This window comes from Rhinoderma darwinii, chromosome 2, assembly GCF_050947455.1.
Source record: "Rhinoderma darwinii isolate aRhiDar2 chromosome 2, aRhiDar2.hap1, whole genome shotgun sequence".
NCBI classification, from domain to species: Eukaryota; Metazoa; Chordata; class Amphibia; order Anura; family Rhinodermatidae; genus Rhinoderma; species Rhinoderma darwinii.
Window position 1 is genome coordinate 300,488,476 of NC_134688.1, and position 26,231 is coordinate 300,514,706.

Consider the following 26,231-nt stretch of genomic DNA (forward strand, 5'->3'; position numbering starts at 1 on the left):
TACAAACAGTATGCAATAAGCTCTTACACACCCTCTAGTAGTAGATCAAAACTGGTGCAAAGGAAAAGTGGAGTAGTTGCCCGTAGCAATCAATCACATTCAAGTGCTAATTTTTCAAAAGAGCTTTTGAAAATAAAAGAAGCTATCCGATTAGTTGCAATGGGCAGCCACTCCACTTCTCCTTTGAACCAGTTTTGATTCATTCCCCCCTAAAGTTTCTTGCCCTATTGACAGGTCTTAAAAAAAAAACAAATGGTTTGGTGGGGAAACACTAATACCTTTACTAGGCTTGTCTTTTACCAGCTGGCGTACATTTGCAACACTATGAAGGTTCATTAAAGTCCTCGTACAACGGGGGCGTGGCCTAGAGGTGAATGTGAGAGGACGTGTGTGACCGGAGCTCCTGCTGTAATCATCCTTTAAGGTCCATATATCCCGTAAAACTCGGGGAAAATAGCTTCCCTAGGGGCTTACCAGAGTCTGGAGGTGGAGGAGCACGAATACCCGGTCATAATGACGCGCTCTAAGAAGCAGAAGTCGCCGCCAGCGAGTCCCGGGTCCCGCGCTCAAGATGGCGCCGAGGAGAAGGAAGGCCGCAATAGAGGCCTCCGGCAGGAAGTTGTGGAAAAGCTGGAGAGGTTCGCCCGCACGCCGAGAGCAGGGGGGGCGGCTGCACAGCAGCGAAAGTCGGCTGGAGATCAGGCAGCTGGAAGCTCATCATATGGATCCAGGTATTCTCCTTTGGAGGGGGACATGAGAAGTGAGGAGGAGGAGGAGGAGGAGGAGATGAGTGGCGCCATGCAGGATCAGCCAGGTGCTGGAGGGAAAAGTGGAGTAAGGAAGGAGGAACCCTCCCTAAAGGACATTTTGGCAGCGGTGAAGCAGAATTCTATGGTCCTTAATACCTTAGCAAGTCAGATGGGTGGATTGAAGGAGGACATTTTGCTGCTCAGGAATGATTTGCAGAAAGTTGCGGAACGCACCACTGCAGTGGAAGGGAGAGTCTCAGACATGGAGGATGCGATTCCTCACATAAAGCAGGATGTACAGGCACATTCGCAGGCAGTGGCGACATTGATGGCTAAGACAGACGATATGGAAAATCGGCTGAGACGAAATAATGTGCGCCTTGTGGGGGTTCCGGAAAGAGTGGAGGGAACGAATCCGGATGACTTCTTTGAAAAGTGGCTGATAGACACATTTGGTAGAGAGGAATTGACCCCTTTATTTGCGGTGGAGAGAGCGCACAGGGTGCCGACCAGACCTGGCCCTCCCGGAAGGCCGCCGAGACCGGTGCTGATAAAGATTCTACATTATAAAGATAGAGACAAGATCCTGAGGAAAGCTAGAGAACGTCAAGACATCTCCTTTAATGGGGTGAAAGTGTCCTTCTTCCCGGACTTCTCTTTGGAAGTACAACGGAAAAGATCACAGTTTATGGATATAAAAAGACGACTAAGGGCATTACAAGTGCAATATTCCATGATGTATCCTGCCCGTTTGAGAGTGGTGGCGCTGGGAACAACTTCCTTTTTTGAGACACCGAGAGAAGCGGTTAGATGGTTGGATAGCCATGAAAGTCAGCTGAGACCGGCAGAGGGACGGCGTTGATCCGGAACAGACCGGCTGGCAAAAGGAGGCTGGGGATGCAGGACTGAACCAGGTGTCGTAGGAAAAATTGCAAGATTTGGCATTTGATTGGACTTGGAGGGCATGGTTGCGGGGACCGCGGAAGACCGGAAGAGGAGGAATGTGTTTATGGACATTGAGGGGTATTGATATGCTGAAGGGATGGTAGTTTATTTGTAAGAAAATGGCAGCGGGAGGGATGGTCAGTTAAGCGGGAAAAGCACATAACGAGTTATGGCATTGTTGAATGTATGGTGGGCGGAGTTGACCTGCCGATGTTTGTTATGGGTAATGGCAGATACGTTCTGTTGCCCCAACCCTTGGAAAGGGGTAGGTTTACGGGGGAGGTTGCAGGGGGGGGAGGGGAGGTTGCAGGGGGGGGAGGGGAGGGAGGGAAAGGAGACCCAGCCGGTCGGATATGTAAAATTAAGAGAACAGGATAGGAGGAGCTGTGATATGTTGAGGGATGATGGGATCAATTAATTGTTTGTCCTGGAATGTACGGGGCCTGCGGGAAGCCAGAAAACGACAGGCGGTATTTGATTTTATTAGAAAACAGGAGTCGAGGGTGATAGGACTACAGGAGACACATATGACTAGGGATTCAGTTTCCATGATGCATAGGGCCTGGGTAGGCCATAGTTTTCATTCTTACCATACTACATATTCAAGGGGGGTGAGTCTTCTCATACATAGGGCAGTGCCATTTGTATGTCACGACTCCTTCCAGGATGGGGAGGGGCGGTATGTGGGGGTACACTGTACATTGTATCATTGGAATTGTGTGTTGGTGGTGTTGTATGTACCCCCTCCGTTTTCTAGTGGATGTATCAAGAAAGTGGTGGAGGAACTGGCTAGGTACCCGGAGGTGCCGTTAATAGTGATGGGGGATTTTAACGCAGTATTGAATACCAATATGGATAAATTTGGCATGACAGGGGGAGGTGTAACAGCTTTTGGCCATCTGGTTGCTGAAATGGGCTGGCGGGACATATGGAGGGATAAACATCCAAATAGCTTTCAGTATTCTTGTGCGTCTTCCACATATCAGTCTTTATCCAGGATAGACTTAATCTTGTGCTCACCGACAGCGGTACCATTTGTAGCTCAGATAGAATACTTGCAAAGAGCGTTATCGGACCATTCTCCTGTGTTAATGAAGGTAGAGACGGAGGAGAGGACAGGGCGGGGGCAAGGGTGTTGGAAACTTAATGCCTTTTGGCTAAAGCTGATAGACAATAAACAAATTTTAGACCTCATAAAGGAGTACTTTCAGTTCAATTCAGGAACGGTACCGCAAGAGATACTGTGGGACGCGATGAAGGCGTGGCTGAGAGGGGTGTTCATCCAGCACATTTCAGCAGTAAAAACACGGTCTAGACAATTAGGAGAAGCACTGTTGGGAAGGGTAGAGGAGACAGAAAGGCTGCATATAATAGATAACACAACAGACACATTGAAGCATTGGGTGGAGGCGCAGCGGTTGTTAAAGCAACATCAGTTGGAGAGGGCAGATAACAAAAGGATGTTTTTAAAACGCCAATATTATGAGGAGGGGGAAACCACTGGACGGTTACTGGCAAGGATGGCGCAGGCTCAGAGGGAGAATAATTACATACACACCATTAAAGGGGAGGGGGGGAGGTTGGAGACTGATACAGGACAGATTTTGAAAGTGTTTCAGCAGTTCTACTCGGATTTGTATGCCTCTAGGGCAGAGCACACGCCTCAGCAGCTGGAAGAGTATATAGGGGAGATAGAATTTCCTAGGTTGGGGGGGGAGGAGAGAGGGACTTTGGAGGAGCCAATATCTCTGGAGGAAATACAGGCGGCTATAGGGATACTAGCCAGTGAAAAGGCGCCGGGGCCGGATGGTCTTCCGGTGGAAGTTTTTAAGGAATATGGGGAGGAGCTTGCGCCGCAGTTACTGGCCACTCTTTTAGATAGCTTCAATAGGGGGCGGCTTCCAGAAACAATGTATGAAGCGACTATAGTAGTTCTGCCTAAAGAGGGGAAGGATCCTCAACTCCCGGGCTCTTATAGACCAGTCTCACTGCTGACGGCGGATATTAAAATCATGGCGAAAGTATTGGCGCTTCGACTAGCTAAAGTAGTAGCTGGGGTGGTACACGGAGATCAGGCCGGTTTTATGCCATCCAAATCGACGGCGGTAAATCTGAGGCGGCTGTTTTTGAATCTACAAGTTATGCCGGATAATCGTGGGGGGAGAGCCATAATGTCCTTAGATGCGGCCAAAGCATTCGATTGTGTGGAGTGGAATTATTTGTGGTCAGTTCTGGAAAAAATGGGATTTGGCCCTAATTATATAAAATGGGTAAAATTGTTGTATGTAGCCCCGACAGCAAAGATAAGGGTGAATGGGGTGTTATCGGATCGGTTTGCGCTGGAGCGGGGAACGCGTCAGGGATGTCCATTGTCCCCATTGTTGTTTGCGTTGGCGGTGGAACCCTTGGCGTGTGCAGTGAGACAACATAAACACATTCAGGGGTTGAGATATGGGGGGGTGGAGGAAAGAATTGCATTATACGCAGATGATATGCTGCTATTCATGGCGGATACCGAACGCACATTACCGTTAGTGATGGCCCTAATTAAGCGGTTTGGGAAATATTCAGGACTACTCATTAATTGGTCAAAATCGGCCCTAATGCTCATGGACCCGGGGGATATTCAGAATGGGGAAGAGGAGGTGGAGATACCTGTGGTGAAGGAGTTTAAGTATTTGGGGGTGAGGGTGACGGCGAAAGTACAGGATTATATGTCCCTTAATGTAATGCCACTGTTAACAAAGATAAAAGCCAAAGTAGAGGCGTGGAATAAGTTGCCCCTATCGGCTCTGGGTAGGACAAATTTGATTAAAATGATCCTTATGCCCCAGGTGTTGTATGTCCTACATAACTCACCGGTATGGATCCCCAAATATTGGTTCAGGAGATTGCATAACCTTTTTAGAGACCTAGTATGGAAGAAGGGGGTACCTAGGATTAAACTGGAGAAATTACAGCTGCCAAAGGAGGAGGGGGGCCTGGCTGTTCCTAATGCTTGGGTGTATTATTTAGCTGCCCAATGTCAGCATTTCTGGGGGTGGGAGCAGGAAGAGACATGGGGGTCCAGTGCGCGCATCCTATCATATCTGGGGGGGGGGGGAGAACCCGTTGGCAGGACTGGAAGCGCACAGATATAAACAGATGGCGAGTACCAGACCCACTCTGCTTCTCATACATAAGGTGTGGTGGCAGTGCAAGCAATTGCTGGGGATAGGGGAGTGCACTAAATATACACCGCTCTGGAGGAATGCTTATTTGGGGGAATTGGGTAAATTGGAAGGGATGCAGGGGTGGGAGCAGCAAGGCATAATACGGTTGAATCAGTTGTATGAGGGAGACATACTCAAATCTTTTCAGCAAGTAAGGGAGGAGTTTCAACTGGACTCCCGCATGTTTTATCAGTACCTGCAGATTCGGCACGCAGTGCAGACACAAGCGGTCAGTGTGGACCTGACGATGCATGCAGCGGGGGTGTTGGAGCATATTGCAAAGGCAGTATCATCAAAAGGATTAATCTCATTGGTTTATCGCAGGTTGTTGGTGGAACATCTGGGAGATCCTATGGCAACAGTGAAAGCAATATGGGAGAGGGATGTGGGTCCTATTACAACAGACCACTGGGAGGCGGTATTGGCAGCAACATGTACTTTGTCCATTAATGTAGCACAACGAAGATCGCAGTTGTTTCTGATACATAGGGTGTACAGGACCCCGTGGGTGCTGAAACAAATGGGATTAAGAGCGGATGCAAAGTGCCCTAGGTGCCCGGAAGAAAAAGCAGACATCCTTCATATGTTCTGGACATGTGGGAAGCTGGGGAGTCTGTGGACGGAAATATTGGAACTAGTGGGGAGAGTGTTTGAGGTACGGATCCCATGGGATCCGGTAGTAATGCTGCTAGGGTATGTTGGAGATTTGGGGGGAGATAGGATGTCAGGGTTGGCAATTGCTAAAATACTGTATCAAGTTCGGAAAGGAATTGCAAAGCACTGGCTGGATGCGGAGCCACCATCAAAACAAGAAATCATAGGGGCACTTAACTCACAGGTTCTGATGGAGTATAGGATATACTCCAAGAGGGGGTCCAGGGTCAAGTTCGACAAACAATGGGCTAGGTGGATTGATCAATCTGGGTATGCTTCTGTGGAGCTAATGACACTAAGGCAACAAGTGCAGGTATAGGGCCACTGAGGGGAGAGGATTGGAAAAATGGTACTGAGGAGATCGGCTGGGGGGGATACAGGGGGGAGTTGGGGGGAAGGGAATGTTTGGTTAAAGGTAAAGAATTGGGTCTGTTGAAAATTGCTTGTACACTGTATGAGAACGTACAATGACCTGTAATAATGTGGAGTTTTGTTGAATAAACTTGAACTGATTAAAAAAAAAAGTCCTCGTACAACCACGTTTGGCCATGATGCAGTGGAACATTTGCCGATTACTATAGACATCTGAAACGTATTCCTTGCTGTTTTACATGTGAATACTGTGAACTCTAGTGTTTATACAGAATTTTAAAAAAACATGAGGGGACTTCATATTATATGCGGAGGGACACCAGGTTGATCTTTACATCCCAGCAAGGGGTTTCCTTATCCCATTTCTAACAGACACATGATTAAAATATACATTCTACAAACTGGGTTCTCACGTGGCGGTCAAAATTAATTTCTACTGCTGTAAATCGTGCCAAAAACCGAGAATTCACTGAAAAGAAATAGTGTGGCTTTGCGGCAAAAACACATTTTGACCACGACGTGAGAACCCAGTCTAAAAAGCGGAAACGGATATAAACTAAATTAAGCTATTAAAATTAGTTAAATTTTCTCCAGATATATTCGTCATTTCAACTAGATATTTTGGTCTTCAGCCACCTAAATAAAATGTATTAAGCCTTCTTGCAAAACAACGTCCAATGTAGACTGCCCTAGAGAAAAAAAAAATAAGAAACTGAATGGCTGAATGGTGCAGGGAACAGAAAAAATAAAATAAAAAATGAGACGATCATTATGAAGAAATTGCATTAAAATAAGATGGCATTATTTTAAAGTGTGCAGAGAGTAGGGAGAGCAGATGGACCCAGCTGTGTGTCCTATTCCGATTCTGATTACTTTCCTTGTGTCTGCAGCTCATTTATTCATTGCAGGCTTACCCCATCCTAAAAAACGCTGCACTAAAATTAATGGACTGCTGCTTAGCTAAGAAAACTCCACTGGTAGAATAAGCCTAGCAACAAATATGTAAAAAACATTCTTAGAAAAAGAACATTTCAGGCAGAAGAGAAGTGAGGAACAATTTTATGAAAGAGAACAAAGCCAATATAGGGTTAAGCGAAGGTTCCAATTATTTCTTAACCTTGATCTAATAAAATACACCATTTACATATATAACTGGTTAAGTTATTTCATACTCCGGCTGCCACCTATTTTTTTTTCCCTCTAATAGACCAAACAATTTTGTACAATAATTTGTACAATATTCAACAAGTTGTATTGACACTATGCCGACAGTGTGATTTGACCACAAACTTTACATAAAAATAATTTTATTCAGCGGAAACCGCGTAAAAAAACGGCCAAAAATGCCTCCCATTGATTTCAAAAGGAGGCGGAGGCGTTTTTTTCTTGCGAGCGGAAAAACCGTCTCGCGGGAAAAAGAAGGGACATGCCCGATCTTACGCCTCTGACCTCCCATTGGCATCAATGGGAGGCAGAGAAAGCGTATTTCGCTGCTTTTTTGCCAGCGGCGCTCAATGGCTGCGGGCGAAAAACGCAGCGAAAATCGGCTTGCAGGCAGAGCAAAATCTGCCTCAAAATTCCAAAGCAAAAAACTCAGTGTGAACCCAGCCTTTCTGATGGAAAATACGGACCAAAATACTGCCATGTGAATCTGTCCTTAGTTATAGGTCATAACAGTATGACCTCTAAATATATTTAAGCAGGAAATTGACACTTTACTAATGATAGCCGTACTTTTTCCTAATATGTCCAAGACGTCTACACAGTAGCACAATCCCTTTCTAAACCTAGATTTACTTTTTATCGTCACAAACGTCTGCACAGTAGTATGGCTGGTTGGTAAACTAAATAATTTTTGTTCTGATCCAAATACTAAATATTTATCACAGATGTGTCAATGAAACAAAGCTGAAGGAGTTCACCTGGGTAAGAACTGTTCTACATAAAGTACTGCCACTAGTTTTCGAATACAACTGATATAATCATGACTTTCAACATTTAACCATAGCTAAACACTGCCATCTAGTGCCATTCTGCTTTAATGCATTCTTGAGGGGTGTGTAACAAATTCACATACACTCATTTTAAAGGGATTGTCTAAACACAAAGAGCATATCTATATGCACTTAAAATTGAGTTGGGCATATAAAACCATCAGATTCATTTTTTTCAAAATTGTCACCAAATTCCAATATTCAGACAGTCCCTTTGTTACTTTGCTAGGGCAATTGTTTTCGCCATTGACTGTTCGTTATAAGGTGGCCATCTATACTGGTCTTGATCCTTCCTCTGGTCTATGACCATGTTTCGGCGAAGGGCCTATGCAATGTTGCTCCCTGTCCAGCCACCAGTATGTTGTCCTATGGAAGAGAATGGGATTGCTACAGGCACGCACATTAGCCTGGAGTCATGTTCCTCATATGTAAGTGGACACCTGATATTTTTCAGAGTACCTTACGCAGAACGACTCCTGGGGCCTGTGTTGCAGCCGTTCTGCGGCACTGCAGGAAAAAATGTTCGCCAGCAGCTTCCCCTGATGGTGACCGCTGAATGTTGGGATAACTCTAGTCAAGACCCTGGTGATAAGCTTATATCTGGTATAAACTTATCACCAGGGGCTTGACTAGAGTAATCCCAACATGCCTGTAGCAATCCCATTCTCTTCTATAGGACAACATACTGGTGGCTGGACCTATGAACAGAATCCATAGGTTTCCGTTTTGTGACGGATCCGATGCAAATGGTTTCGATTTGTGACCGTTGTGTAAGGGTTCCGTTGCTTTGACGGAATCGATAGCGCAGTAGACTACGGTATTGTTTCCGTCAAAACTACGGAATCCTTAAACAACGGTGACAAACGGAAACCATTTGCACCGAATCCATCACCATTGAAATCAATGGTGATGCAAACGGAAACCTATGGTTTCCGTTCATGGGTTCCCCTAATGAAAAGGTCTGACGGAACCCATGAACGGAGTCCCAACGCGGATGTGAACTAAGCATTTCCAAGAGACATAACTGTATGAAGGCTTCTTATTTGCAGGATGAGTTTTTATTGGCACCAATTTGGGATACATATAATTTACTAATACATATACATACGTACGTACATATAATTTACTAGTTAACTTCTATTAATTTTTTTCTTCAGAGGGGAGTAGGGAAATGAAAAAAATAAAAAAAATAAAAGGAAATCCTACTTCATATTTTTTTATTTACGCCCTGCATTGTGTGCTATAAATAAGTTGTTAAACTTTGTTCTGCGAGTCATTACGATTGCGCCAACACCAAATAATAACTAGATTTAATTAAAAAAATGAAAAGTTAAATTAATAAAAGTTATTTTTCATAAAAAAAAGCTTATACAACTTTTAGTCCCACCATGGTACTTAAAGCAACAATACGTCAGTTTTTCACGTCCAAGGTTGCTGACGCTCGTCTGAATGTAGCCTTAAATGCAGAGAATTCTTTTGGATTCACACGTTGCAATCACTTGAACCTCAGAGTGTCAATCGTGATTACAATATATAATTTTTCCTAAATGTATCATATTCAATTTATATAAATATTTATAAGAATGCGATTTTAATGCATAGTTCTCATTTGTGACAATAGGCTTGCTGAATCACTTCAACATGAGATGATGTTCTTTTACTAAAAACCTTACCGGATTGCGTTGCAGCTATACATACACCTTATAGTATTATATCTGTCTAGGTCTCTTTCTTATTTGGTATTCAATAAATATATGTAGTTAATATATTTCTCTACTGTTGATATTGTCCTTATAATACTATACCCTTTCCAAATCCACTTATTATGTTTTAGCCCAAAGTAACATGTATTTATCTTCTAGTAATCATGTGATTTATAGAAGAGTCACATCATTAAGATAGCAGGTTCAAAACACTAGAAAAACGATCACTCCTTGTTGAAGGCGCTCCTGCACTCACGTTGGAAGTCAGCCAAGTCCCCAGTAATGTAAAACACTCTCGTTAGGTGAAGTATAAAAATTATTTATTTCATAAAAAATACACTACCGTTCAAAAGTTTGGGGTCACCCAGACAATTTTGTGTTTTCCATGAAAACTCACACTTATATTTATCAAATGAGTTGCAAAATTACTTGAAAATATAGTCAAGACATTGACAAGGTTAGAAACAATGATTTTTATTTCAAATAATAATTTTCTCCTTCAAACTTTGCTTTCGTCAAAGAATGCTCCATTTGCATTTGCCTTTGGCATTCTAGCTGTTAATTTGCTGAGGTAATCGGGAGAAATTTCACCCCATGCTTACAGAAGCCCCTCCCACAAGTTGGATTGGCACTTCTTGCGTACCATACGGTCAAGCTGCTCCCACAACAGCTCTATGGGGTTGAGATCTGGTGACTGCGCTGGCCACTCCATTACAGATAGAATACCAGATGCCTGCTTCTTCCCTAAATAGTTCTTGCATAATTTGGAGGTGTGCTTTGGGTCATTGTCCTGTTATAGGATGAAATTGGCTCCAATCAGGCGCTGTCCACAGGGTATGGCATGGTGTTGCAAAATGGAGTGATAGCCTTCCTTATTCAAAATCCCTTTTACCTTGTACAAAACTCCCACTTTACCAGCACCAAAGCAACCCCAGACCATCACATTACCTCCACCATGCTTGACAGATGGCGCCAGGCACTCTTCCAGCATCTTTTCAGTTGTTCTGCGTCTCATGAATGTTCTTCTGTGTGATCCAAACACCTCAAACTTCGATTCGTCTGTCCATAACACTTTTTCCAATCTTCCTCTGTCCAATGTCTGTGTGCTTTTGCCCATATTAATCTTTTCCTTTTATTAGCCAGTCTCAGATATGGCTTTTTCTTTGCCACTCTGCCCTGAAGGCCAGCATCCCGGAGTCGCCTCTTCACTGTAGACGTTGACACTGGCGTTTTGCGGGTACTATTTAATGAAGCTGCCAGTTGAGGACCTGTGAGGCGTATATTTCTCAAACTAGAGACTCTAACGTACTTGTCTTGATGCTCAGTTGTGCAGCGGGGTCTCCCACTTCTCTTTCTACTCTGGTTAGAGCCTGTTTGTGCTGTCCTCTGAAGGGAGTAGTACACACTGTTGTAGGAAATATTCAGTTTCCTGGCAATTTCTCGCATAGAATAGCCTTAATTTCTAAGAACAAGAATAGACTGTCGAGTTTCACATGAAAAGCTCTCTTTTTCTATTCTAGCCATTTTGAGAGTTTAATCGAACCCACAAATGTAATGCTCCAGATTCTCAACTAGCTCAAAGGAAGGTCAATTTTATAGCTCCTCTAAACAGCAAAACGGTTTACAGCGGTGCTAACATAATTGCACAAGGGTTTTCAAGTGTTTTCTAATCATCCATTAGCCTTCTAACACAGTTAGCAAACACAATGTACCATTAGAACACTGGAGTGATGGTTGCTGGAAAAGGGCCTCTATACACCTATGTAGATATTGCATTAAAAACCAGACGTTTGCAGCTAGAATAGACATTTAGCACATTAACAATGTATAGAGTTTATTTCTGATTAATTTTATGTTATCTTCATTGAAAAAAACTGTGCTTTTCTTGCAAAAATAAGGAAATTTCTAAGTGACCCTAAATTTTTGAACGGTAGTGTACATATGTGGGTGAACAGCATATGTCTCTAATATATGGTTCAGGAAGCTACGCGTTTCGACCTAGGTCTTAAATCGGGCTTAATAATATTATATATTTTTATACTTCACCTACTGAGAGGCTTTTCCATTACTGGGGACTTGGCTAACTTCCAACGCGAGTGCAGGAGCACCTTCAACAAGGAGTGATAGTTTAGTGTTTTGAACCTATTTTCCACATCGGATCCCGCTGACGCTTCAGCCACCGGTGTCCACTCCGAGGGCCAGCAGGCTGCCTAAGCATGGAGTACATTGGCTTCACTTGCTAGATGATAGAGTTGTGCCGACCTTCTAGCACAACTACAAAAGGTGAGTGCATTTTCTCACTAATACACCTTGATAGTACTCTCCACCCTGAATTGACTGCATCACCCCAAAGGAGCGCTCTATGTCTGTATTTTTTTCCCCATATCCCCTTCATCATTAAGATCGCGAACTGGGGGGGCGTGGCTTAGCAGCGCATGTGAGTGGAGGCATAAACCGGAGCTCCCGCTGCCGATATCCTGCAGAATCATCCTAAGACTCACTTCTCCTACCGGAGACATACCTGAGGAGAGAGGGGAAACTGTGGTGATCAGGGAGACGTAATTCTGGACGCATCGGAGGCTGTGATGACCCGGTCCAGGAGATCCAAGGCGGCAGAGGACGGTGAGCTGGGGGCGCAAGATGGCGCTGACATGTGCTCCTATGCAGTGAGCAGGGATGTGAGAGGGGCGGCGGCATCGCGGCTGGAACGCTTTGCCAGAAGAACCCCTGTGAAAAGTGATAAGAGGGAAAGGATGGCGGATGGAGGGAAGGAGCAGGCTGGCCGTTCCGGATCCAGATTTGAACCGCTGCGAGCGCAAATGGAGGCAGAGGAGGAAGAGAATGGGGAGACTGTTACAGATGACTCAGGAGGAGGATTGGATCGAGGCGTACAGACCCTGGATAAACCGGGCCCAACGCTGGCAGATGTTTTTTCGGCGGTAAGCCTGAGCAATAGCACGCTAGCTAAACTTACCTGCCAGGTGGGGGGAATTAAGGAAGATTTGTCCATAATACGGCATGATCTTCAAAAAGTGTCGGAACGCACGACAGCGGTGGAGGGTCGAGTCAGCGAATTAGAAGACAGTATACTGCCTATGAGAAGAGACGTGAATGCTGTGGCGGTGGATGTTACGTATCTTTTATCAAAAACCGATGACCTGGAGAACCGCTTGCGTCGAAACAATGTCAGGATGGTGGGCATCCCTGAAAAAGTTGAGGGGTCCAATCCAGATGCCTTCTTTGAAAATGGCTATTGGAGGTTTTTGGCAAGGAATCGCTAACCCCATTGTTTGCGGTGGAAAGAGCCCATAGAGTGCCCACACGACCGGGCCCACCTGGGAGGCCACCGAGACCGGTGCTAGTGAAATTGCTTCATTATAAGGACAGAGATCTGATTCTTCGGCAGGCCCGAGAAAGGCAAGATATAAGAGTGAACGGGGTGAAAGTGTCGTTCTATCCGGATTTCTCTGCGGAGATACAGAAACGGAGGATGCAATTCCTGGACATTAAAAGACGACTGAGGAATCTTCGAGTTCAGTACTCCATGTTGTATCCGGCTAAGCTCCGAGTGGCGGCATTAGGATCCGTACATTTCTTTGAAAATCCGAAAGATGCGTTACGGTGGCTGGATAGTCACGAGGCTCGCCTACGACATGATCCGGAGGAAGCGGCGGCGTGATCAACAAATGGATGGATGAAGTCGGGACTCTGCTATGATGGAAGGAAGATGACTTGCGCAAGAATATAAGGCATTATTTTCTGCATTTATATGTTGATTTTTGTTAAGATGATGTCTATATCTCATCGTTGGCGGGAGGAGAGGAAAGATGCTGTCAGTTTAAAGGCAGAATTGAATATAGGAGTCATAAAAATGCTACTTGTTTATTGAGGAGAAGGTGGCGGGAGGTTCTTGGTTTTGGAGGTTAAATTGTGGAAACAGATGGATTTCTACAATGTGAAAGGGAAGCTGTATGGTCATAGTGGTGAAGTTTTCTTCACCAGCCCGGGCCCTCTGAGGAGGGTATGTTTATGGAAAGTTGAGTGGGAGGGGGTGGTGGGAGGGGGGATGTTTGGGAGGGAAAGGGAGTTTGAAACGCAGTACGCTCTGATTGTCATTGGGAGTAATGGAAATAGCCACTGTAAAATGCAAAAAAGATTCAGATGGGGGGTAGGGTAAATCTTCTGTCCTGGAATGTGAGAGGTATGGGGGAGGTAACAAAAAGGCGAGCTATCTTTGAATACCTGAAAGGACAGTCTGCTGGAGTGATGGGTTTGCAGGAAACTCATCTTACTACTGACACGGTGCAACAAGCGCATAGGGTTTGGATCCGACATAGTTTCCATTCCTTTCATTCTACATACTCAAGGGGGGTTAGCCTCCTGGTTCATAGGGATGTGCCTTTTAGCTGTATAGATTCCTTTAAAGATAGGGCAGGTAGATATGTTGGGGTGCACTGTAAATTGTTTAACTGGGAATGTATAATTGTGGTGTTATATGTGCCTCCCCCGTACTCTGTGGGTCCGATGAGAGAGGTGCTGGAGAAACTGGCTGGGTGGCCTATGATACCGACTATATTGATGGGAGATTTCAACAACATAATGAACAAAGGGTGGGATAAATTTCCAAAAGGGGGAGGGGTGGGGGATACTGTCCTGACGAGATTCGGACAGTACATGATGGAGGCTGGGTTTACAGATATTTGGCGGGCAAAATGGCCCTCTGCTACGCAATATTCGTGTGTATCATCTACATATGGATCATTATCACGAATAGACCTAATGTTTAATAATGGAATGGGGATGGAATGTGTGGAAGGGGTGGAATACTTACCACGAGCACTGTCTGATCACTCCCCAATGTTACTTAAGCTCCGAACAAGCTCAGAGATGGGGGAGTTGAGAATGCACTGGAGGTTGAACCCGTTCTGGATACGGTTAGTGGGAGAGGAGATAATAAATATGAGTCTGCGAGAATACTTTGAGTTTAATAAAGGTACGGTCCCTACGGATATTTTATGGGATGCTATGAAGGCGACTATAAGGGGAGTGTATATACGGGAGATCTCGCTCATTAAAACTAAGTCGCGACAAATGGGTCAACATTTGACAGATAGGGTCACAGTAACAGAGGAGAGGCACGTTACTAATAACACGGCGGAAACACTAGCCCAATGGAAGGTTGCTCAGAAATTGCTTAGGGAACATCAGCTGGAGCAAGCGGCTAATAAAAGACTATTTTTACAACAAAAATACTATGAGGAGGGTGAAATGGCGGGCAGACTGTTAGCAAATATGGCACGGCCGATGCGGGAAAGTGCGTTCATTCATCAGTTACAGACAGTGCACGGGACTCTGGTTGGAGAAACAGGGGATATATTAGAGGTGTTAACATCATTTTACATGGAACTGTATCGTACTAAGGTGGACTACTCGGAGGATCTGCTGTCAGAATATCTGGCAGAAATGACATGGGTTACCCTGGGGGAGGAGGAGAGAGAGGGATTGGAAGAGCCAATTACGCTAGAGGAAATACAGGAATCGTTAAGTTCTATGGCAAACGAAAAGGCTCCAGGTATAGATGGTATACCAACTGAATTGTATAAAACATATGGGGAGACGGTTCTTCCGGAGTTATTGGAAGTGTTCCAGGATAGTTTCACCAGGGGGCGTTTACCGCAGACAATGTACGAAGCTGTTATAGTCGTAATCCCCAAGGAAGGGAAAGACCGGAAACAACCTAACTCATACAGACCGATATCTCTATTAACCACGGACATTAAAATTTTAGCGAAAGTACTGGCTAATAGGCTGTCGCGAGTAGTGACTAGAATTGTGGGGATGGATCAGTCGGGATTCATGCCATCGCGCTCTACAGCAGTTAATCTACGTAGACTTTTCCTGAATTTGCAGACAGATGCTCCGGATGCACGGGGTAGAGCAGTGCTGTCTTTAGATGCCGCCAAGGCGTTTGATAGTGTGGAGTGGGGGTATCTGTGGGCTGTCTTGGAACGGATTGGCTTTGGAAAGAAATGTATAAAATGGGTACAATTATTATATAAGGAGCCGGTAGCTAGGATAAGAGCAAATGGAAGGATGTCAGATTCCTTCAGACTGGAGAGGGGGACGCGACAGGGATGCCCACTTTCGCCACTACTATTTGCGTTGGCAATTGAACCCCTAGCCAATATGGTAAGACAGCATCCAGGGATAGAAGGGTTTTGTTGTGGGGAGCTGGAGGAGCGCATAGCATTATATGCGGACGATATCTTGATGTTCTTGGGGGAAATAAATTACTCACTGCCAGTGATAATGAATGTATTGGAGCGATTTGGTAGATTCTCAGGACTAAAAATTAATTGGAATAAGTCGGTGTTGTTGCCACTCCAGCCAGTGGATACGCCGTTGGTGATTGGAGGAATTGAGGTACCGTGCGTACAGAAATTTAAGTATCTGGGAATCATGATATCGGCGAGAGTGCAGGACTTTATTGAACTAAATGTGATACCATTGTTGAGCAAACTCACGGATAAGACCAAAATATGGCTCGGGCTACCACTGTCAGCATTGGGTCGAGCAAATCTCATCAAAATGATTCTGATGCCCCAGATTCTTTATGTGGTGCACAATGCCCCAGTGTGGTTGCCTAAATACTGGTTCAGGAGAATCCATAACTTGTTTAGGGACTTGGTGTGGAAAAGGGGGGTCCCCAGGATAAAACTGGACAAGCTACAACTACCAGTGGAACAGGGAGGGTTAGCTATTCCGAATGCATGGATATATTATCTAGCGGCCCAATTACAACACTTTAAGGGCTGGAAGAATAGGGAGGAGTGGGATTCTAGTGGGAAACTGGTGTATTATCTGGGTCAGAGAACGGATGTATTAGAGGCCATGGAATCTCATATATTAAGGAGGGAGGCAAGAGGGAAGCCGACTTTACTATTACTACATAGAGTTTGGTGGGAAAGTAAGAAATTATTGGGGGTTACAGGATGCTCCAATTATATGCCTTTATGGGGCAATCCATACCTATGAGAATTTAATATGCTGGAAGGATTTCAAGACTGGGAACAAGCAGGGATTAGATATGTATACCAGCTGTATGAAGGAGGTGTTTTTAAGCCCTTTGCTCGAATACAGGAGGAGTTTGGACTCCCACATCGGCTGTTCTACCAATATCTTCAATTAAGGCATGCGGCGCAGGCTCAAGAGAGACTGGTGGATTTGAGCTGTTCCACCATGGGAGGGATGGAGCAGGTACTAGGGGCAAAAGACACTAAAGGGATTATCTCGATGCTATATAATACGCTACTCTCTAGTTTTCTGGGAGACCCGTTGGTGGAGATCAGACGTAAATGGGAAGAGGATGTAGGGCCTATAGGGGATGAAGACTGAGAGGAGGTATTGGGATCATCTAAAAAACTCTCTATTAGTGTAACGCACAGGAGGTCACAACTTTTTCTATTACACAGGGTGTATAGGACGCCTAAGGTGCTATGGCAAATGCGCATTAGATCAACTAAGGAATGTCCCAGGTGCATGTTTGATGGGGCGGACATAAAACATATGTTTTGGAGCTGCCCGCTGCTAGAAGGCTATTGTAAGGAAGTTAAAAGCATGGTGTCTAAAGTATATGGGAGAGATTTCCCAATAGAACCTAAAATATTCTTACTGGGCTGCATTGGGGAGGAAGGAGGGGATGGAGTGGAGCTACTGTCTATTAAAAAGATTTTGTATCATGCTAGGAAACTAATCGCAAAATATTGGCTGCAGGCGGATCCCCCGGAGGTAGCTGAACTGGTTGGATATGTTAACCACACGGTATCACTGGAACATCGGATATATCTGAAAAGAGGGACAATTAAGAAATACGAGAAACAATGGGGTAAATGGGTACACGCCTATGGCAATGCGGATCACTAGATGAGATTTGGAGGGGGGATGACACACATACATGTTTAAGGTCTGGTGGAATATCGGTTTACTATGGAAGAGACATGGAGGAGGAGTGGTGGAAAAATCAGGAAAGAAAGGGGGTACTGCAAGGGAGGGGGGTAGTTCAGTTGGGGGGAGAAATAGGTGACGGTGTAACCAAAGATGTTGTATACATGCCATAAAGCACTTGAAGAAATTTTGCACTACTTAAGTGATGTTATGTTATTTTTATTTGTTTTCTGTAAAGTACTGTAAGAAATGTACAGGCTGTATAACAGATGTTGTATTATCAATAAAAACTTGTTTGATTAAAAAAAAAAGATCGCGAAATGGGTTTTAATCCCGCTAACATTGATAAACATGAGGTTTCATTCATAAAAAAAGTAATGTGACAGGTGTACTTCCGGGAGTTCCGTTACTAGTGGATGCATTATGTTAATTAGTAACTTGCATGAGATTTCCTGACGTGGGTTACGTAACCACGTCAGCTGCTGATCATGTGATCAGCACATAGTTTAAAAACACAAAGAGATACAAGTGAATAGCACTCATCCACTTGCTGGCGGCAGACCACGCCCAGCGCTGATATACTCATCTTGATCCATACCCAATTCGGTAAGGTTTGAATGTTCTTTTGTATAAAATGCTTCTCTTAAAGGGGCTGTCCACTACTGAACAACTGATTACATATCCACCGGTCACATGACAGTATATCATCGGTGCGGGTCTGACACCCGGACCCCGCATCGTTAAAGGGGTTGAGCCATAAAATACATGTATCCCCTATCCACAGGACAGGGAATACCCGTGTGATCGCTGGGGGTCCGACCGCTGGGGGGGGGGGTTCTGTGTCCGGCAAATGAACCCAGACAAAGAACCCAGACACAGAACCCAGACACAGAACCCAGACACAGAACCCAGACACAGAACCCAGACACAGAACCCAGACACAGAACCCAGACACCAATTTGACAAAAATTAAACTTAATAACTGATAAAAACTATAACACTAATAAAGATGTGAGGTGATGCGAACATTTTTGAACAATAAAGATGGTAAAAAACACTAACCTGTTTGGATGGGATGTTGGTAACATAAATTGAAACTCAACTACACATGTGTTGTCCTTTAGCTGACGGTGCTGCACACTATTCAGTTCATAGGCAATGTATGCCCGCCGCACATACACCTGAACAAGGAAGAAAAATTACATGAACAAAGATCAAATCAACAATACATATTCCATTCTCGTTACAGATAATGAACTAGAATGTTTTAATATTTGTGTAAAACAAAGTGATACAACAATAGTGGTCATGCTAGCATGCATTATGCATCTTCAACTTTTTTATTTCGTCAGGGATACTATTCTCTGCAAACCTAAAATCTGCTGTTGGATGTAAAAAAAAAACATGCTAAACATGTTCATAGCGTTCCATTAGCCCGACGGCGGCCAAAAGAGTGTCCTTTTGGCCTTCATCAGACTGCTATACCTTTTTTGGAGGATAGAATAGCATAGAAGAAGAATACGCTTTAGCATCCTAAGGCATCCCACAAAAGAGTATACCACCGCGGGGCATACTTTTTTTTTTTTTTTACTTGGGAGTCTATAGGTAAAGTTTACCACTGTATGGCATACATCACAGGTATACAGTTAACATATACGTCATGGTCTTTTTAATAGCCTTTTAAGACCTACACGTTAAAGGGATAACCAGTATGGTCTAGTGGCGACGTAAGAGTTAAACGGTTGCCTAACAGTGGCATACGTAACCCATAGACTTTAATGGCATCCGTTTGACGTATACGTCTTGAACAGGGTCATAAGAGTTCATGATGTATGCCATTAAACCCCTTAGTGTTGGATGCCACTGTTAAGTCATCCGTCACAGCCTACATTTAACGTACACATAATGAGCTTTTTCCAGTGTATACATTGAACATAGGCAAAAAACGTGCATAGAGCATAGGGAACATATGAACACAGTTTAAAAACATTAAAAAGCTTATTTAGTCAACTGAAAACAATAGCTTTCTGAGGGATACTTTGTGGATGGCCGTGTATCTTATGTTTCTGTTTTCAGAGTGTAGAAGACAGGGAATAGAAATTAATGAGGTTGTCAACCACGTAGAAAATGCTGCAACATTACCAAGTAGGGTTACAAATGTGAAAATCTCCAATAAAAAGTACTGTTCTCTTGTCATTGTTTAACTGGAGCACTTCCTGCCAAGATGCCGCATCATCATACATCAGTTATATTCTAGCAACTGCTATTTAATCTATTAACTCTTATAAGTCATTTATCTCAAGAAAAACTGGCAGATAAAAGCATACCTCTAGTGAAAAATAAAAACTTCAGTGCTCTTATAGCCTCATGTGAAGACTTTCTCCTCATTGCTCAGCAGTTAGCTACTTCCTCCTAATTCACTATCTGCAGCACAAACAAATAGTTATTCTCCTTGTCTGCCATGTTACAGATATAGGGAAGTTACAGCCTGGCCACCAGCCTTCTAGCTCCCATTACTAATCCCCAATGCTTGAATCAGTGCTGAATCACACAACTTTATTAGCTAGCAAGTTCCCTCGACAGATACAAATACAGCGTGAAATTGTCTGTTTAGGTAAGCCCTCTTTCACACAGCAGGATTTTGCTATAAATACTGTTCCTTGATTGAGGCATTCGATATTCAAGAAGTTTTAGCTATCTAATATATATATATATATATATATATATATATATATATATATATATTTTTTTTTTTTTTTTTATATCATCTATCTTTATCTAGTCCTGAAGCAGACTTTGTAGTGAATAATGCTAATAAACAATATAGAGCACCCAAATGTTTATCTCTACATTTAGAAACTTGAATTTACACACTGAGGTAAATCTATTTATAACACAATGAACAGCCATATAAGAAAATCACACATGAACCATTATTAGCGAAAAATAGACAATATTTTATTGAAAGACAAAATCATTGAAATTGACCCCCCCCCCCCCCATAGTTCTGGTCTGTATGCCTTTTTGCAGTCTGTTTTTTTATATTACTTTGCTTTGGATGGTTTCTATCCATTTTCATCGTATTACTTATGTACCAGTCTTTGCATGCACTATTTGCACTTTACTATAGAGACTGTGGGAACCGACCTATGTGGGGATCCTTTTTCTATGGGTAATGTTACTACCAATGTACTTATTTTTAATGATTTTGTCTTTCAATAAAATATGGTCTATTTTTCGCTAATAATGATTTATGTGTGATTTCTTATATAAGTGTTTATATTCGTATATCACACGGTTCATTTGAGTTGCTATATGCATGTATTAGCCCAACTATCTTTAGTAGGTGTTATAATATATTTATAACACAGGCAGATGACTGGGTAAACAATCGCTCGTACGAAAACAGACCATGTGCTGCCAACAATATGCAAAACTGTATGGGGACGATTATATTAACGTTCAAGTGTCCCCATACTACCGATCATTGCTCCATGTAAATGGAGAAAACGAGCTCCAATCAACATGCTGTTATTTTTGATTGGCGCTTATTACCGGGCAGAAAATCTGCCCGTGTAAAACCACCCTTAGAAGTTTTTAAGTGGATCACTAGTGATATGCTATGATCTAGGGCTGGGCAATTAATCAGATTAATTCGCCCTCAAGGACTCTCACGATTCTGTTTTTTAACAGAATCGTCGAATTGATTCTTTAGTGACGCCGTGCTGCAGGAAGAAGCTCCGCCCCGCCGTCTCATCACTTCCAGTACAGAACAGCAGTTCTGTGGGGAAGCAGTGACAGAACGGGGTGGACCAGGAAGTGGCGAGATGGCGGGGCATCGATTCAATGATTCCGTTAAAAAACAGAATCGTGAGAGTCCTTGAGGTCAAATTAATCAAATTAATTTGATTAATCGCCCAGCCCTACACCCTAGTAACAATGATCACCAGCGCTTTAGCTCAACACTGCCAGCTTCACTCTGCTGTAAAGAATGTGGAGTTATACATGGAGGATCCGTAAGTGGATCCTTTATTGAAATATTTTTATTTAGTGATAAAAGTCAACTACAAAAGTGATTTTAACCCTTTCAGGACCGAGCTAATTATGGCCTTCAGGACCAGCCCCATTTTTTCAAATCTGACATGTCAATTTATGTGGTAATAACTCTGGCATGCTTTTGCCTAGCCAAGCAATTCTGAGATTGTTTTCTCGTGACATATTGTGCTTTATGTTAGTGGAAAAATGTGGTCACTAAATTCATTGCTTATTTGTGAAAAACACCAAAATTTAGAGAAAATTTGCAAAAATTTGGATTTTTCAAATTTTAAATGTATCTGCTTGTAAAACAGATCGTAATACCACACAAAATAGTTTCCATATGTCTACTTTATATTTGCATAGTTTTTTGAACAGGCTATTTTTAAGGACCAGTTCAGTTCTGAAGTGGTTTTGAGGGCCTTATGTAATAGATAGACCGCATAAACCACCCCATATTAAAAACTGCACCCCTCAAAGTATTCAAAACAGCATTCAGAAAGTTTCTTAACCCTTTAGGTGCTTCACAGGAATTAAAGCAAAGTAGAGGGGAAATGTACAAATTTTTTTTATTTTTATGAAATTCATTTGTAATACATTTTCTTCTGTAACACAGAAGGTTTTACCAGAGAAACGCAACACAATATTTATTGCCCAGATTCTGCAGTTTTTAGAAATATCTCACATGTGGCTCTAGTGTGGTAATGGACTGAAACACCGGCCTCAGAAGCAAAGAAGCACCTAGAGGATTTTGGGGCCTCCTTGTTTTAGAATATATTTTAGGCACTATGTCAGGTTTGAAGAGGTCTTGTAGGGCCAAAACAGTGGAAATCCCGCAAAAGTGACACGGTTTTGGAAACTATAGCCCTAGATTAATTCGTTGAAGGGGTGTCGTAAGCATCTTGACCCCACAGGTCTTTTGCTATATTTATTGGAGTTTGTCTGTGAAAGTGAAAATATACTTTTTTTCTGAAAAAATATAAAAAAAAAATAATATTTGCAAGGAATAAAGAATAAAAAGCACTCCAAAACATGTAAAGCTACTTCTCCCGATTATGGCAATACCCCATATATGTGGTACTAAACTGCTGTTTGGACCCACGGCAGAGCTCAGAAGGGAAGGAGCGCCATTTGGATTTTGGAGCGCAGATTTTGCTGGATTGGTTTTCAGTGCCATGTCGCGTTTGCAACACCCTGGAGGGACCAAAACAGTGGAAACCCCCCAAAAGCGACCCCATTTTGGAGACTACACCCCTGAAGGATTTTTTCTAGGGGTATAGTTAGCATTTTGACCCCAAGGTTTTTTTGCTGAATTTAGTGGAATTAGACAGTCAAAATGAAAATCTACTTTTTTGGGAAAAAACATAGAAATGTTTTTTTTTACAATGAATAAAGGAGAAAAATCACCCCAAAATTTGTAAAGCAATTTGTCCTGATTACAGCAATCATATGTGGTAATAAACTGCTGTTTGGACCCACAGCAGGACTCAGAAGGGAAGGAACAATATTTGGCTTTTGGAGCTAAAATTTAGCTGGAATGGTTTTCGGGTGTCATGTCGCATTTGCAAAGCCTGTGAGGTACAAAAACAGTGGAAACACCCAAAATTGCCCCCATTTGGGAAACTACACCCCTTAAGGAATCTAGGGGTATAGTGAACATGTAGACCCCACACATCTTTTGCATAATTTATTAGAATTAGGCCGTGAAAATTAATATCAACATTTTTTCCACAAAAATTTTGCATTTTTTAATTTTCACAAAGGATAAAGGAGAAAAAGCCGCCCAATATTTGTAAAGCAATTTCTCCCAAGTACAGCAAAACCCAACGTGGTCATAAATGCTTTTTTAGTAGAAATTAATTAACCCTTTCAGAAGTGATCCATTTTTTGCTTTTACATTTCAGTTTTTTCCTCCCCGCTTTCCAAGAGCCATAACGTTTTTATTTTTCTGTCAATAGAGTGGTGTGAGGGCTTATTTTTTTGCGGGAGGAGTTGTGGTTTCTAGTGATACCATTTAAAATACCATTTAATGTACTGGGAAACTGAAAATAAAATTCTTTGCAGGCTGAAACTGGAAAAAGCTGCGATTCCTCCATTGGTTCTTGGGCTTCGCTTTTACGGCTTTCACCGTGCGGTAAAAACAACTTAAATTTTTTCTGAGACTTAATATGATTACGGAGATACCAAATTTATACCGTTTTTTTTTATATTTTACTACTTTTACAAAGTAAAAACGGTTTGTTAAAAAAACAAAACCGTTTTGTTTCACCATATTCCGGGATGCATCAGTTTTTTTATTTTTTAGTCGATTAAGTGGTGTGAGGGCTTATTTTTAGCCGTAGTTTTTATTGGTACATTTTTTTTACACACAACTTTTTGATCACTTTTTATGATTTTTTTTTTTTAAAAGCTAAGGTGACCAAAAAAACAGCGATTTTGGCATTTTAAATTCTTTATTTTTTACGGAGTTCCCAGTGAGAGTTAAATAATGGTATATTGTAATAGTACAAACTTTTACGGATGCAGCGATACCAATTTTGTTTATTTTTTACATTACTTTAGAGGAAACATGGGAAAGGGGGATTTTTTGGACTTTAAATATATTATATATTTTTTTCACTAATAATAACTTTTTTTTACACATTTTATTAGTCCCTTTAGGGGACTGGAACGAGCGATCATTAAGTCGCTGGTACAATACACTGCAATACTAATGTATTGCAGCATAATGTCATTTTTAGAGGCTCCTGTAATAGCGCGATTGTTGTTCCTGTACTTTACTCCCAGGTGTCAGCTGTAATACACAGCTGACAACTGCAGAATATGGAGCGAGCGCAGCGCATGAGCACGCTCCATATATAACCCCCCGCACCACGACATGCTATTAAGTCGTGGTGCGCGAAGGCGTTAATGCGAAGCAGATGGTGCAAAGTGAAAATTAAAATTTTCCACTGATATGCCATTTTAATGCACAATACATTGTGCCCAGTTTATGCCACTGAAGACAAATACCTCATACAATGTTGAGCGGGTTCTCCCGGATATAAAATATCATATATGTGGATGTAAGCTGGTGATTGGGCACGCTGTGGGGCTCAGAAGGGAGGGAGGGAGCGTCATTTGGCTTTTGGAGCGCAGATTTTGCTTGGTATCAGTTCTGTTTGGGGTTTTGCAGGTATTTCAGTTTATAATGTGGGGGCTTATCTAAGATGGGCAGAGTACATCTGGGCATAATAAGCGGGTATAATCATGTGGTAAATAAATAATAATTCATAGATATGTGGCCGGTGTCGCACTGATAAATGGCGCCCCATCTTATACGCTTTTGGACACTGCACAATTTCTGTCGCTATATTCTGAGAGCCAGAGCTTTTTTATTTTTTCTTCACCGGAGCAGTATGAGGGCTTATTGGTTGCGAAACAATCTGTAGTTTTCATTGGTACCATTTATGGGTACATGTGATGTGATTTTTTTTTTATCAGTTTTTAGTTTTTATTAGAATTTTCTGTGACAAAAAAAACAAATTCTGACAATGTTTTTCGTCTTTTTTTTTTTTACAGTGTTCACCGTGCGCTATAAATTACATTTTAACTTTATTCTGCGGGTCGATACGATTACAGCGATACCATATGTATATAGTTTTTTTATATTTTGTGCCGTTTGCGCAATAAAATCACTTTTCGATAAAATTATTTATTTTTTGTGTCACCATATTCTGAGAGCCATAACTTTTTTATTTTTCAGTCAAAAAAGCGGTGTAAGGGCTTGTTTTTTGCAGGACGGGTTGTAGTTTTTATTGGTACTATTTTGGGGTACATGCGACTTTTTGATCACTTTTTATTCTATATTTTGGGAGGGTTGATGACCAAAAAAAAAATAGTGATTCTGACATTTTTTTTTAATTAGTTTTTTTGCGGTGTTCACCGTGCAGGAAAAATAATATTATAGTTTTATAGTTTGGGTTGTTACGAACGCGGTGATACCAAATAGGTGTACTTTTTTTTAACATTTTCATTTTTTTCCTATAATAAAAGGCTTATTATAGGAACAAAAGCATTTTTTGTTTTTGTAACTTATAACTTATTTTTACACTTTTATAAAACATTTTTAATACTTATTTTTTTAACTTTTTACTTGTTTTACTTGAAGACTGGCAGCACTGATGGCTGCTATAATACATTACACTACCTAGGTAGTGTAACGTGTTATAAACGGTCAGTGTGATGCTGAGAGTCACACTGACAGGAAGCATATGAGGACCGGCCTCCGGCTGGTCCTCATAGGCTGCCGTGCATTGGAGACCCGGAGGCTGTTGTATGGCCTCCGGTTTTGCCATGCAACCGACTGCAGCACCCGCAATTGGTCCCCGGGAAAGTTTGTTGTAGCAACAAACTTTCCAGTTTGTTATAGTAACAAACTTTCCAGTTCGTTGCTACAACAAACTTTCCCTGCGATCACATGATCGGGACCTGAACCAATTAGGTCCCGATCATGTCTCCAGGACCAGAGGCAGGGGTTAACAGTGCGATCCGGGTGTCAGCGCTACTCTGAAACACCCGGATCGTGCTTTTAACACCCACCGTGAATTCACGTTGGCGCTGCACAGAGCCCAGCAAGTGCCG

The 26,231-nt window shown here is 42.5% G+C and overlaps 1 protein-coding gene across 3 annotated transcripts in view; it reads right to left on the reverse strand.

Annotated features, from left to right (window-relative positions):
- Positions 1-26,231, reverse strand: part of ACACA (acetyl-CoA carboxylase alpha) — a 454,335-nt gene that overhangs the window by 317,080 nt on the left and 111,024 nt on the right. For all 3 annotated transcript variants that reach the window (XM_075853501.1, XM_075853500.1, XM_075853502.1), the window contains exon 28: positions 18,636-18,754. In XM_075853501.1, coding sequence (XP_075709616.1) covers positions 18,636-18,754 — 119 coding nt within the window. The remainder of the gene's footprint in view (positions 1-18,635; positions 18,755-26,231) is intronic.